This window comes from Entelurus aequoreus, linkage group LG15 (assembly GCF_033978785.1).
Source record: "Entelurus aequoreus isolate RoL-2023_Sb linkage group LG15, RoL_Eaeq_v1.1, whole genome shotgun sequence".
In the NCBI taxonomy this organism is placed as follows: domain Eukaryota; kingdom Metazoa; phylum Chordata; class Actinopteri; order Syngnathiformes; family Syngnathidae; genus Entelurus; species Entelurus aequoreus.
In genome coordinates, this window is record NC_084745.1 from 46,047,358 (window position 1) to 46,062,574 (window position 15,217).

Below are 15,217 nucleotides of genomic sequence, written 5' to 3' on the forward strand. Positions count from 1 at the left end.
ATGGATTATAAATCTGGAGCATTTCCATAATGCATGCATCTTAAACACACAAACGCACATAAATCAAGGCTATTTCCTAAACACAGGTTAATAGCGCAACTTAAAGCTTTGTCTGTTTTTTATGCAAAATAATCCATTTAGTATTTCAGCAGTGGCCAGTGCTCGTTTGAGAGCATATGTGCCGCATGGCCCCCTGAAACCTATCAATAACACTCATGCCGGGAAGAGGCAGCACTTCCGCCTTCTTTTTTCAGTGGCGCTTACTTTATTTACGAGTGTTTATTGCCAGAAATTGTGCCAAAATGGCTGACGACGTTAAGAATTAATTGTTATGGCCAAGGCATTTTAATATAAGTGAGTGCAGTGGCAGCGCAATTAAAGCAGATCGTGGCACCATCAGGTGGAATAATTGCCAACAACACTGCAGGTGCATTCTGTTTGCTGCCAAATAAATCCCTTAATTTACGACATTTGGGATCAGTAAAATTATAATGCCTTTAAAAGGCATCACCATCTATCAGAAGAGGCCTGTAGGGTGAGGACAGATCTGGTCTCACCTTCATAGTTAGTGACCACTAATGCCTTTCTTCATTAGACATTAGAAGTTCATTTTCTTCCCATGAAGACTAAAGTCAGCAATAAACGAAAGACGCCGATTTCATTCATGTTTGACCATTTGAGGGTTTCAATCTTTGCGCCTGTCACGAGTGTGACAAGTGAGGAAGAGGGATGACGAGCAGCCTACATTCTGATCTTCAATCCCATTTGGGTGAGTACCCCTTAGACAAGCATCACCCCCACAACAATGGCAGACATGAATGAACAATATTAATTTCCCGTGTCTTTTGAGCAGGCGTGTGCACGTACAACGCACGCCGCCATGGTGGTGATGCAATCCTAGTCCATATAAAGGCTGTGCTTTTATTCCACCAATAACCACACTAACCAAACAAGTATCAATGGGCCGCTCTAACCTACATTTGTTTTGAGGGAGAAAAAAATAACTTAAGCTCGGGTTAATTGAATGTCCAACTAATTAATTCCCCCCGTTATTTATTACTTGAAATGGAGAGCGGAGCATGGAAAGACTCCAGAGAATCCACTGCTGAGTGTAAAAGAGATCAAAATGCTATTATCACATGCTTTGAAGGCTTATTTATGTGCTGTCTGTGTGCTGCCTGATTTAGGAGCAGACAAATGCGATGACTCCACAAACAAGAGGTAGGAATCATCGGCTAATGGAAGCCCTTATTGAGAAGCCACCGCTTGTCATGTGGTAATTTTGCGCTGGTTGAGTTGATCATCTCTCTCACACTCACACACGCGGGATGACACATCACTAACTCATGTGTTAAGGAAGGTTCGTAATAGAGCCGTCGCTGCACGCTTCGAATATTGCGGCGCCATAAACTTGGAGATTTCTTTTAAAGCTTATTCTACATATCATTGGAATATATCAAGTGTTAAAATAAGTCTGGAATCACACACACACACAACAGCAGGAATATCAACAACAAGCCTTAAATCAGCTTTAACATGAACTTAACATACACCTCACCCTCAGTGACCCGCTCAGATACAGCTGCTTTCCACACGCAATGTGTCAACGACCACCAGCTACACTGCATGTGTAAACGTCTCATCTCCATGCTCTGGAGATCTTTGAAGAAAACAAGGCTTCTATTTTTAGCGAATGTCAGCGCAACTGTGCAGCAATTTTGGATTGATAAGGATAGAGTACAGCCGATATGGGCATCTACATCAACAATATGATTTGCCTGAGTAGCTGGACAGGACAAAAAATAAATAAATCTAAATAATTAAATGTATAAAAATAAAACGTAATTGTGGCTCTCAAAGTTGACTGCTGTGCAACCCTTAGTCCAACCAGTGATGAACTTGGCATTCATTTGGTTTGCTGTCATTGTTTTTACACTCTATTCACACTAAAGGATCACAATATATTCTATTTATAATCTATTCCAGGGGTGCTCATTACGTCGATCGCGATCTACCGGTCGATCGCGATCTACCGGTCGATCGCGATCGACCGGTAGATCGCGGAGGGTGTGTCAGTCGATCCCCAGCCAGGCATTAAAAAAATAGTCCTAAAAATGAGCGATCATAAATCTTCACTATGACGTCACTTTCGTCACTTGATTGACATTCACGGCACCCGAAGGTCTTCTGAGATGACGCTGGCTGCTGCCAGCTCATTATTAAGAAAAAATTACCGACAGGAAGGCGAGAAACACTTTTTATTTCAACAGAATCTGGCGCCGTACCGGTCGTCAAAACTCCAAAGACCAACTGCACAGTTGCACAATAAAAGCTCTGCTTCATCCTGCCTGCGCTAACAACATAAGAGTCTCAGAAAGCTGGCGTGCACAAGCTAGTAAGCTACGGAGTTTGCCGCCAATGTATTTCTTGTAAAGTGTATACAAAGGAGTACGGAAGCTGGACAAATAAGATGCCAAAAACCAACCACTTTCATGTGGTATTGGACAGAAAGGAGGACTTTTTTTTCTCCTCCATTTGAAAATGCGGACGTTATCAGCACTACTGTCTGATTCCTATCAATGCAAGTCATCAGAATCAGGTAATACACCAGCTTATATTCTTGTCTTCATGAAAGAAAGGAATCCATGTGTTAAACATGCTTGCATTATCTTTAAACACCTTTAACTTGTTAACAATATTAACTATATGTGTTAAACATGCTTGTATTATCTTTAAACACCTTTAACTTGTTAACAATATTAACTATATGTGTTAAACATGCTTGCATTATCTTTAAACACCTTTAACTTGTTAACAATATTAACTATATGTGTTAAACATGCTTGTATTATCATCAAACACCTTCAATTTGTTAACAATATTAACTATATGTGTTAAACATGCTTGTATTATCTTTAAACACCTTTAACTTGTAAACAATATTAACTATATGTGTTAAACATGCTTGCATTATCTTTAAACACCTTTAACTTGTTAACAATATTAACTATATGTATTAAACATTCTTGTATGATCATTAAACACCTTTAATTTATTAACAATATTAACTATATGTGTTAAACATGCTTGCATTATCATTAAACACCTTTAAACTTGTTAACAAAAACATATATTTCATAAATAAGTAAATATAAATTATATATATGAATGAGGTAGATCCCCGCGACTTGATCAATTGAAAAGTAGCTCGCCTGCAGAAAAAGTGTGAGCACCCCTGATCTATTCCTATTAACCTATGCTTTGTATAACCTATACCACTATTTTTTTTATTTATTTATACAACCTGTAACTCTATTTAAATCAGTACATACTATTGTTCTTATGGTACTCATTGGGCTAAATCTGGGTCCTTCAGTACTACATTTTGTGCCATCTCATGTGCACTAGTATGACAAAGTTCTTTGAATTACATGTTTAGAGGTTTCCAATTATGTTACAAAAAAATCTTATGCTCCAACTATGAAAATATTCGATTTACTAATAATAATCGTACTTCGGGGTAATTTGTTTGCCACAATCGGCCCTGGAACCAATTGGCCGCCATTAGTCCCAGAGGAAAGAAGGCATAAGCAGATAAATGTTTTTGCCTAACCCAAACACATTTCTTGAGAAATACGTAACAGAAAGTTCTCCAAACATTGCAGTTTCTAGAAAAAACAGCAAGGGCCGCTTTGACAATGATTAAACTTCAACTCGGCTCTTAAATCAAGCCTGGCTTTGTGAAAAGCAAACAGCTCATAAATATTCACATATTTCACATTGGCCACAGGCTTTGTGTGTTTATTCGAAGACTGGCAAACACCTGCGATCTGTTGGTGCTAATTAGCAGAGCAGGCACTCACCTTTCCCAGGATCCTGCCTAGAAAGTAGTAGTGTCGCGTGAAGGATTCTCCCACCAGCATCTTGGCGGCGGGGTTGGGATACAGCAAGCCCTCGTTGGTGGTCTTGAAGACGCCCTGGTTGGGGTTGAACCCTGACTTGAGGAGCTCATTGAGGAACTCCCGAAAGATACCGCCTCCGTCGATGCCCGCCTCATCCAGACCGTGAGCGTTCAGCAGGTGGACCCTAATTCTTTTCTTCAAGTCCGGTTCTGAAAAAAACATACACTTTACTGTGCATTTTTATTTTAAATGTACATTTTGTATTTTCAGCTTATTTTTGAGAAAATGAGAGAGCTCCATGCACACAGGTAGAGAAAGCTTGCAATAAAACAATCATTTATAATGCTGATAAACACAACTGAACAATTGTTTCCTTTTAAATGTTTTTGTTTACATTTTTTTTTCTAATTCAGCACAATATTCTAATCAATCTGTCATCATGCATTGATTGATCAGCAGCTATAACTTAGACACATAAATGATATACATCGTGTCCCCATACTACTCTTTTTAATCAGACTGCCCCAGCTCAAGTGGCCCTTTCACTTCAAAACACAAAGGAGGTGACTTAAAATAATTGATTCTGCTTTTATGTGATCCATTAGAATAACCGCAACCACGATCCAATTCTCAGTGTGGGGAGACTAACTAACCTTGATTTTACCTTGATATAAAGATTTTATAAGCCTTAACAAGACTTTTAAAGGGGAACTAGCCTTTTTTTGGAATTTTGCCTACCATTCACAATTTTTTTACATTGCATTCTAAATATTAAATACCGGTACATGCGATCAAAAGTTAACTAACAAAAGGAGCCTATGGGAGCCGCGCAATTCCGCATATAAAGCCCTTAAAAATTATCCAAACACCTCCATTGAGGTTTTATATATATAGGTATATATGTAATGTAGTAACGAGCGCATTTATAACAACATTTAAGCGTCTTTTTGTGTCGTTCTTGCCATTTCCGTGTCCTAAATGGCTGTCAAAATGTACCAACTTGTCGGAATACCAACTCAGACGTCTTCTGTCCAGGTGAAATGCATGATTTATGATCTAGAATAAACTAGAAGCAAGGAAGCGAGAAAGCAGCAGACCACTCAATGATGTAAACACAAGGACACACGGTAGTGATTACTGTGTCGCTATAAATAACAATTAGCGTTTATAATCAAAATATCACTGATACTTGGTTAATGTTTACGTCACCAAATGTAAACGGAGTATTGTTGCCGGTTGTTGAATTTTTTTGTTATTGGATTTTATGGGCGAAATAGAGGCTCTCCCATTGGCTCTGCTGTAAGCGGACTTTTATTTACAGATTTGAATGTAATTTTTAAAAATCCATTAGTCATCATGTCTTTCATAATGATTGTGAATGATAAGCAAAATTCCAAAAAAAGTGCAGTTCCCCTTTAACAGAGTGTAACCTTTTACTGTAGTGCCAGCATTAATCAAAAGAAAATTGGTGTTAAATACCGTTTTCTGGAGAGAGTTTGTCATAGGCGTCTTCGTAGATGTAGTTGCGTCTGATGGTGACGATGATGCCGTTAGGGAAAGGCCCATCTACCTGCACGTCCCTTTTGTCAGCATAGATTAACCTCTGAAAGATCTGCCAATTATGGTATACCAAAATGTGATTATTTTCAGGCTTTCGAGACATACATTAAGGTACACCTGCACACTATAATGACATCAAATACAAAACGTTTGCCTGTAGAAACATAAACGGAGAAGTATTCATTTAGTTTCTAATATTATGCCCTTCTGACAAAAACACAATTATACAGGAGTACCTTGGTCTAAGGTCCAACTGGAAATTTTTATTAAAATGTTGCCGGTCTGGGTTATCGTACAGTCAAACATTGTGCAACAAACTTGTCAATTTTCCAGTGTATCATCTGACGGAATCGACTACCCAAGCAAATAGTTTGACCAGTTGGTGACTCAGGCTGAATTTCAATTCCTCCCCTTACTCCTTGCCTCCCCGTTTTTACACGTTCATGGTAAAGCAAGTGGTGTCCCAAATTTCCTGGAACAAAGTGGGGTCTCAACCACACTTGCAACCGAGTGTTTTTCATAACACCACATTCGCTGACAAGAGGCAGTGCAAAAAGCACATACATGTAAGTATTTATAAGCATTATTGAGTTTCATTGTTGACACTCAAATTGTATCAGAAATTCAAATCCCTTGCTCCTCTACATAAGTATAAATATACAACTTTTTCTTCCCTGCCACCATCAGACTCATTAACAGCTGATATGACTTTACAATGAACAAACAAAAAAAGGAAAACCACCTCATAACACTGAACAGTCAATGTTTACGCTGCAATTGCACATAAACAATTGTGCAGCTTCCATTTGCATTATTTTGGTATTTTGTAAATATTGTATGCTGTTTTCTTTATTTAATTTGTTGTACTTTATGTTCTTTTTTAATTAAAATTTGCGGTGCCTGCCATTCTGAGGACAGCAAGTAAGAAATTCATCAACAGGGAAACATATTTATGACTGAGCAATTGCAATAAACTTTGAATTCATCAACAAGAGTCTTCAGTAAAAGGTAAAAGTGATGTTAAATGTTCATGTAGCCATTTTATTCCTTATTTATGTGTATTTTTTTTTGGTGTCTGCATGTGACGGATTACAATCAAGCCTGTGTTAGTGGCCACCAGTCTATGAAGGCCCAAAAATTTACCCCGCAGAAAAAATAGTGTTAAAAACCTTTTCTATAGCGGCCAATTGTTTTTCGTAGCCGGCGGCATTTTTTTTTAACTCCATATAGCGGTCCCTAATATCAGAATTTGCTGCAATGATGCTGATAGATTGAGTCACACCTCTAAATTCCTCCAAGTGCATTTGCATTGGGTTGCTGCAGTGCTGTGAGTTTGCTCTGTACTCCTTCCACATTTACAGGTTCGATGCCGGCAGCTGTAGCTCCGCCAGACAGCAGGAGTGACATCACTATTTGTGCTATTTCACCGCGAGACAATCAGTATGTGTTATGTTTGTAAATTGTTTCAACAAAGAATGAACAGCAGCTTTCGGCAACACATGAACTCTGTATTTATAACTTGGCACAATACTCGTACACGCTCCTTTCGGCACTGAATACCACCAAACAAAAAATTTAAACAAAAAAAAACTTAATTTGTCTGCGCACAAGATACTTGTACCTACTATCGTCTCTACTTCCGGTTCCAGTCTGCCGTACCAAAGCAGTATGTGGGATACATTCAACAGCAAACAGGCAGAAGATTGTTGTAAAAGGGGTGGACTTGCTTGTACGTGTCTGTTTTTTCCCTGATTTTTGTGCTTTTAGCTTGGGTAGTGAGTAAGCTATTACTAAACATGGAGCGTGTTCTAAAAAACACAAAACAGATTTGGTTTATGTGCCTAATCTTCTGTCTCACTTTTCCTGTCTGCTGCTTTGTAGATTATTTTTATTGACCCTCATTAGATGGTGCAGGTGTACCTGATTTTTTTTTTACATTAAAAGGACTGGTGGTCGTTACCTTGACCCGCTCCTCAAAGGGAACAACAAAAGGGAGCTCTGTGAGGATGGCCAGATGTCTTTCTTCTGACACGGACAGCTGAGGAGGCTCCGAGCCCACTGCAGAAGGACATAAAAATTAAAACATCCGGATCATCATCATTAGCATCCACTTCCGTCCAGCCTGTTTAATTAGCCCTTCTTCAAGTTTTCTATCCATTAGGCTGGTGTTTGTTTACTGTTAAACGCCAAAGATCGACATTTGAGAGAAAAAGGAACGCCACAATTGCGAAACTCCTCCTCACTTAGCGTCCACTGCAGCTCAATTAGTCAGTCTGATCTGCCTTTTGCCATCAGCCTTTCATCAAGGAGGAGAAATATGGACGACGGGTGGTCAATATGCCCCTTGTTTATCAGCACAATGGTCTGTCCATTTAAGGAAATGAGAAAAGGCTGAGCATCAGGCACTCTATAGCTAATTGAATTGAGCCCAGAGCCTGTGAGCGACATTACAGAGCTCATACACACATTGTTATCAGCCTCTTTTCACATCATACATTCACACACATTTGAGCAGGGGCGGATTTAGGATTGAAGAAGATCTCGGGTTTAGCACAGATGAGTGATGGATGTTTTTAATATGTGCAAAAAATTTATGCTTTTTTTGTGACATGGCATCCTAATTTTCAAATTCCGACTACCTTAACGCAGATACAAAACACTGCAATACACTTGTACATGAATATACTTAAATGAATCAAAATGATTATTATCCAAGCTCGTTTGGATTCATTCCTTTGTAACTATTGAAAGTTGCCTTTTAATGCAATAAAAGAAAAACGTTTTGCCACATTTTTTTTGCTATCTTTTCCTTTCTTTGTACCATAAGTAAGCTAACATTTGGTAAACCAGCACAGTAATAACATCCAACACTTCCTTAACCTCTTAAGGCCCAAGCTCTTTGTTTACATGTTTTTTTTTATTTGTCTTTGCTATTTGGGCTTATTGGACCCTAATTAGAATAACAACTAAAAATCATCTTTTGATATGATGTACTTAGTCCATAAGTACACAAACGTGTACTTCATGTGTAGTGACATGCTAATTTTTATTTTTACACTTTTTCCAAATTCCATTGTATGTTATACTCTTCTGACACCACCAGATAGCAGTATAATTGTCCACATAAGCGGCATAAGACCCCAATTCAGTAGTGTACACAATTTTGGAAATAAGAGCTAAAAGGTGCTATCCATGCATGTGGCCACTAAGGCTTTTAGCGGTTAAATACTGTAGGATTCAAAAACCTTAATCTTCGCCTGTTTTATCACAGCTGGTATTGTCAATCTGTCACTTTTTGTTGAAAAAAACTTTAGAATATCCACGTTCATGCAGGCTGCTGCTTCTTCAGGGGTGGCTCAGTTGGGCTGTATGCAGGCTGCTTTTCTGTAGGATTCTGGTATTGCACATTATTTCAGAGATGGTTTTTTTTCCCCTCCTTAAAAGTAAAATTAAGATTCGGGGCTATTCAGAAAACATCCGTGGCTTGAGCGCTAGTAGCCAGCCCCTATGCCGCAGGCTGTGAGGCGGATGCATAAAGCCCTGCCTGTGTCCGTGTACTACAGAAGCACATTATGATTAGCCAATGTTGCTACAGTGCACCCTCACTGTGATGCATGCAAAATCACTGCTATACTTTTCAATCAATCAACAACCAAACAATGAAGACATGGTGGTACCATCCAGTGTAGACTGAAGTGGTCCAATCCTGCCCATCCTTCGTGTTCGCCACACATTTCTCGCAGAAGGCACGTATAGCTGGGTGACCTGAACATGGAAGAATAATTAACAACAAGAAACAAGCATGACTAAAACTGTTTTAATTGTAATTTTTCGCTGGACGAATAAATGTTTGTTTTTTTGTGGTCGAATTTCAACATCACCTTATCTGCTCGAATGTTGACTTCCTCGGACAACCAATGATCAGCTGGACAGAAGGGTCGTCTGATGTCGCGAGCTTTCAGCATTTTCACCAAGTTAGTGATGACCTGGCCAATAGATCACATCCAAATCAGCGTCCCACCAATTAGACAAGAATGGTCAGAGTAGTGAAAAGGAGGGCGATTAGGCCAGCAAAGCAATTTGAGAATGAAGACATTAGTGCAGCGTTTATGGGGAGTATAAAAGAAAAACGGTCTAGCCCTGCCCTGTAAGCCTTGTTAATTACTGACGAGGACTGCTGACATCAGCCTGAGAATGCAGACACAGCACAAGACTATTTGTTTTGCCATTTTTTTATATTTATCATTGTGGAAAATATACATCCAACTCATCCTTGTCGGGCTGTGAACATTCTACTGAAAACAATCTTCTGTGTTTGTCCCTCTGCTTATAGACTGCCTCCGTTTAACCTCACCTCCACAAGACCCGTTAAATGAGTTCCTATGTCCCTCATAACAGTCACAGCAGGACCATTTCCATATAATGCTTAGGGTCTAACTTCCCAATCGAAGAGTTCTCTTCTAATGCGCGTCATTTTCATTGGACGACAATCAATCCTGGCCGATTGCTGGGAGGCAACTGAAGTCGGCAATAACGGCAAGTGCAAAATGCTGTAAAAGGAGCTTGGCGATGGGTTCGTAGCGCGCTCGCCCCTGACTCCGAGAATGAATAAGCATTCCTTGATTAGCCCATCGGGTTAAGTGCAAGCCTTAATGGGCCTTTCCCAAACTCCGGCGTGACATTGTTCTCCAAACATGGCCAAGAAGAAAGTTCCATTAGCAATATTAATACAAGCTTAGTTGATCATTTTCATTCAATTAACTTCCTTCAATTAAATAGATAGCTCGACAATGGAGGCGATAAAAGATGGGGAGGGATGGCTGATGACACCAAACAAACATTAGCGTGTTAAGGGTCAGCAGCGTTAAACTGACTGTAAATCCCACTGTTCAATTTGGAAAATGCACTTTCTGTGCTACCCACTTCTTTAATGGGTCATTTTAGCTGACAGGAGGCCTTTGAGCAGCTTCTTAAGTGGTCACTTTTTACCTTCTATCAGATAATCACATTACCACTTGTTCCTAGTTAGAGAATAGAGGGAAATACTATTTTCTGATAAAGCCTACTTGGATGAGAGGCCAAACGTCCAGTTGCGATCGACTCAATGCCCTGACAATCCAGGGATCTCAATGAATAAGAACCTTAATATACACTATTTTCTGTCACATTTCCTCTGGTCAAACAGCCAAAGAACAACCTCCATAGCTGCACTCACTGTCATTGCCAAATCATGCGTTAGCGCTTAAAACAACAATATCACTCATGCTTGTATATTTAAAGGCCTACTGAAATTTTACATTTGCACATGGTTTACACCAGCAGCGAGAGCGATTCGGACAGAGAAAGCGACGATTACCCCATTAATTTGAGCCAGGATGAAAGATTTGTGGATGAGGTACGTGAGAGTGAAGGATTAGAGTGCAGTGCAGGACATATCCTTTTTCGCTCTGACCGTAACTTAGGTACAAGGGCTCATTGGATTCCACACTCTCTCCTTTTTCTATTGTGGATCACGGATTTGTATTTTTTTTTTTTTTTTTTAATGTCCTGCCCAGCTTCTCGGGCAAATCATATAGCAGATGTAGATGCCCATATCGGCTGTTCAGATTTACTTTACAAAAGAGAAGTGTAGGATACTTCTCTTGTTGCCTTACTTGTATTTTGACTTTATTAAATTTATTTATATTATCATTTGGTGCAGCCGGGCCGGAGCAGGAGGGGATAGAAAGAGAGAAAAAGGAAGACAGAGGGGGGAATTGTGGGGACAAGAGGGGGATTAGACAGAGAGACAAAAAGAACAACAGCAAACACAACAACAACAACAGAGCAACATCAGCAAATACGACATGTACAAATATGATGGTAAAAGTAATAGCAAATAAGCAGTTAGCGAAAATAAAAATAAAAATACAGAAATGACAATGAGCATTATTACACTAAAAATGGAGCAATATGAATACCAATAGAAATAGTGCTATTGATAATATAATATATGTATGTTTTTACAGTGAATGTATATTTACAGTATGTGTATACAGTATGTTTGTATAATGGATGTGCGTGTGGATGTACGAACTTTGAGTGTGTAAATATGTACTGTATTTATTTGTATATGTATGTGGGAGCGTAGGTACCTATGTATGTCTGTATGTATGTGTGTGAGTATATGTGAATTTGCATGTACAATACATTTGACTCCCAGTGTGTGCGGGAGCCAGAGTACGGCCCCAGCCTCCCCGAGAGCCCATCCCACAAACAGTAGGTGTGGTGCCCAGGGAACCAGGGGCCACCGCCCCCACGCAGCCAAGCCGGACAGCGACAGGAACCCCAGAGCCTGGCCCACCGCGCCGCCCACAAGGGCCAGCAGCAGGCCGCAGACAGACGCAACCGGCAGAGGACAAGGCACGAGAAAAGCAGGGGGCAGCCAGACCCCAAGCCAGCGAGAGACCACACCCCACACGGACAGAAAGGCGGGACGCCCCGCCCGAGGGGCCCGGAGACCCCCCGCAACCGGACGGGAAGACCGCCCCCGCCCCACCGCCAACCGGGCCCCCACGAGCCCACCCCCCATTTGTATTTCAAACCACCTCGGATACTATATCCTCTTGAAAATGAGAGTCGAGAACGCGAAATGGACATTTCACAATTACTTTTATCTCCACGACAATACATCGGCGAAGCACTTTAGCTACGGAGCTAACGTGATAGCATTGTGCTTAACTGCATATAGAAACAGATGAAATAAGCCCCTGACTGGAAGGATAGACAGAAGATCAACAATACTACCAAACTCTGGACCTGTAACCACACGGTTAATGCTGTACCGCCTGGCGAAGCCTAGCAATGCTGTTGCTAACGACGCCATTGAAGCTAACTTAGCTACGGGACCTCGACAGAGCTATGCTAAAAACATTAGCTATCCACCTACGCCAGCTCTCATCTGCTCATCACGACCCGTGCTCACCTGTGTTCCAGCGATCGACGGCGCGACGAAGGACTTCACCCGATCATCGATGCGGTCAGCGGCCCGGAGACGGAGGAAGTCAAGGTGAGGACAGCGGCATGACGGCGGGCGTTATAGCTTTCGACGACACCCCGGCCGCCATCAGAGTCGGCATGAAACATATATTTCCCCAAAGTTACATACGTGACATGCACATATCGCCACGCACGGACGGGCAAGCGATCAAATGTTTGGAAGAAAGCTGCGTATTCACGGTAGCGCGTCTGCTATCCAACTCAAAGTCCTCCTGGTTGGGTTGCTGTAGCCAGCCGCTAATACACCGATCCCACCTACAGCCTTCTTCTTTGCAGTCTCCATTGTTAATTGAACAAATTGCAAAAGATTCAACAACACAGATGTCCAGAATACTGTGTAATTTTGCGATGAAAACAGAGCTGTTTGTATTGGGATACAATGTGTCCCAATACTTCCGCTTCAACCCTTGACGTCACGCGCAAACGTCATCATACCTGACGTTTTCAGCCGGAAGTTTCCCGGGAAATTTAAAATTGCACTTTATAAGTTAACCCGGCCGTATTGGCATGTGTTGCAATGTTAAGATTTTATCATTGATATATAAACTATCAGACTGTGTGGTCGGTAGTAGTGGGTTTCAGTAGGCCTTTAAGTCACAAAATGTATATGGAGTACTGTTGGTACTTTTTGGATGTTTTTCATTGGGTTTTATGGGCGGAATAGAAGACCTCCCATTGGCTCAGCTGTAAGCAGACTTTTATTTATGAGTAAGAACATATTTTGAAAAATACATCCGTCGTCAGTATTTCATAATGATTTTGAACGATAGGCAAAATTCCAAAAAATTGAGGTGTCCCTTTAAGCAACATTGATGATCACATTGCATTTTGGGCAGCATGAAGCCAAAAGACCGCAAAAAGACAGCACCACACAATTGTTGCTGTGCTTCAGCAAAAATAACGTGCTCTGATGTCATCCTTGATGTCGCTCACGGCCTCAAAGGGGCCAGACAATTTCTTCAGTACGCGAGAATTGTGGCAGGACAACTTGTGCTCGCTCACGATGCCCTGACCTTAGAGAACATTGCCGTCCTGGAGCAACCGCCCTGCTAACCTAAAATGTGTTATATTTTCTTGAGTTATCTAGGGGATGGTCAGAGACACTCAGTGCTTGCTTCTTGGAATTTTCCCTTCTGTGTTACCCAATTTGTGTTTGTTGCGCCATATTTTTTGTGTTTGTACCATTATTGTAGTTTCTGTCTGGTGGCATTCAAGATTGCCTAAATATATTTAACTATTAGCCACGCAGCACGCAACCACACTAAGCTATGAAGTCCGGCAGTGGGCCACAAAATATGAGAGTTTGAGACCCCTGATCTAAATGGAACCAAGAAAAAGAAAACAATTCCAAAAATGTGTGATCATTTTGATCTACCAAATAAGGTTAATAGTCTATATTCCTGTTCACTATTTGTCTAATTGACCAGAGTTGCAGGGTTCATATACCTTTCTGCAGTTATTTGTTAAACAAATCAAAACAATTATAGTTGCCAACTATGATTTTGTCAGCAGATCAAATGTACATTTTTAATCCAGCAGATGGCATCATTACGAAACACTAATACAGTATCAGTACATCGTCAATATAGCCAGTAAGTGTAGCACACTCTCAACGAGGCGTCATTTATCCATCACTAGTGTTGTGAATTTTTGCCGAGATAATTCTACATCCTACCTTAAAGAGCTGTACCCAACGTTTCTGCTCAGCTTGGATGCGCAGCTGCACCTCCGAGTTGGTCTTGACACCTACACTGCGGAAGGCCGCCATATACTCTTCGCGGTGTTCCGTTTTGGTCTCTGGGTATGCCAGCTGGATGATGCCCAGGCATGCGTCCCTCAGGCAGCGAGAGAGCGTCACCAGCTCCAACAGAGTAAAGGGCATCATGGAGGACTGCGTCTGACCTGTTCAGGGAGCAGGTGAACCTGCTGAGCCAATGGCCTTTCGAAACAATGAGGCTATGTGTAACATACCTTCCATTTCATGTCCAAAAAACTCGCTGTCGTGCACAGAGATGAGCGAGTGGCTGAAGAGGGAGCTGAAGAGGTAAAAGAGAGGAATGATGCGATTGGAGTCTTCATACGACATCGGGGACCCTCTGGAGATCAGCTGTAGCAGCGGAACCATGGAGCTGAGGTTGGAACAAAGATGTCATTTGTTTATGTTTACCTCACAACACTGCCAACAAGCAGAGTGGGATTCTTCAAAGCTTACCCAGTGATCATTTTGGTTGTCATGGAGGTGATCAGGTGCCAGAGATGCCGCAGGAAACGTGCGTTAAAGGCTAAACTGTAGAGAAGTCTGCAGGAAAACAACGATGTCAGCATTCATCATCAGTGGTGAATAGCAGCGCTTTGACAAGCCAATGACAAAAGTGTAAAATGAAGAGCGCCAGTGTGTCTGTTATGTCTTTGGCCCGTTAAGCAGAGAGGACGCAAGTGAAATAAATGACTCTGTTAACTAACATTTCCTTTATGGAATTTTCTTTAGCCTCTCCGCTCCCCTTTTAAACCTCGCCAGGGCCCAAAGGAGATTAAATGAGCCATTAAGCTTTATTTAGGCGAAGCACCTTCCATTAGTAAACTAGTTGCTGGCCAAGGGTACCCAGCTCGGGTCATAAACAGGCCGGCGGCTTCCTGCTGGAGCCCCATTTAACTTAATGGCCAAGGGATGGAGACAATAGATGAGAAGGAGGAGGGGAGCGGGGCTATACTCGCTG

At 41.2% G+C, this 15,217-nt stretch overlaps 1 protein-coding gene across 2 annotated transcripts in view; it reads right to left on the reverse strand.

Moving 5' to 3' along the window:
• The window catches only part of ube3c (ubiquitin protein ligase E3C), a 59,905-nt gene that overhangs the window by 24,988 nt on the left and 19,700 nt on the right, over nt 1–15,217 (reverse strand). For both annotated transcript variants that reach the window (XM_062022090.1, XM_062022091.1), the window contains exons 12-19: nt 14,713–14,799; nt 14,472–14,629; nt 14,176–14,402; nt 9,344–9,448; nt 9,140–9,227; nt 7,423–7,520; nt 5,382–5,514; nt 3,864–4,111 (exon numbers count right to left, since the gene is read on the reverse strand). In XM_062022090.1, the coding sequence (XP_061878074.1) occupies nt 3,864–4,111; nt 5,382–5,514; nt 7,423–7,520; nt 9,140–9,227; nt 9,344–9,448; nt 14,176–14,402; nt 14,472–14,629; nt 14,713–14,799 (1,144 nt within the window). The remainder of the gene's footprint in view (nt 1–3,863; nt 4,112–5,381; nt 5,515–7,422; nt 7,521–9,139; nt 9,228–9,343; nt 9,449–14,175; nt 14,403–14,471; nt 14,630–14,712; nt 14,800–15,217) is intronic.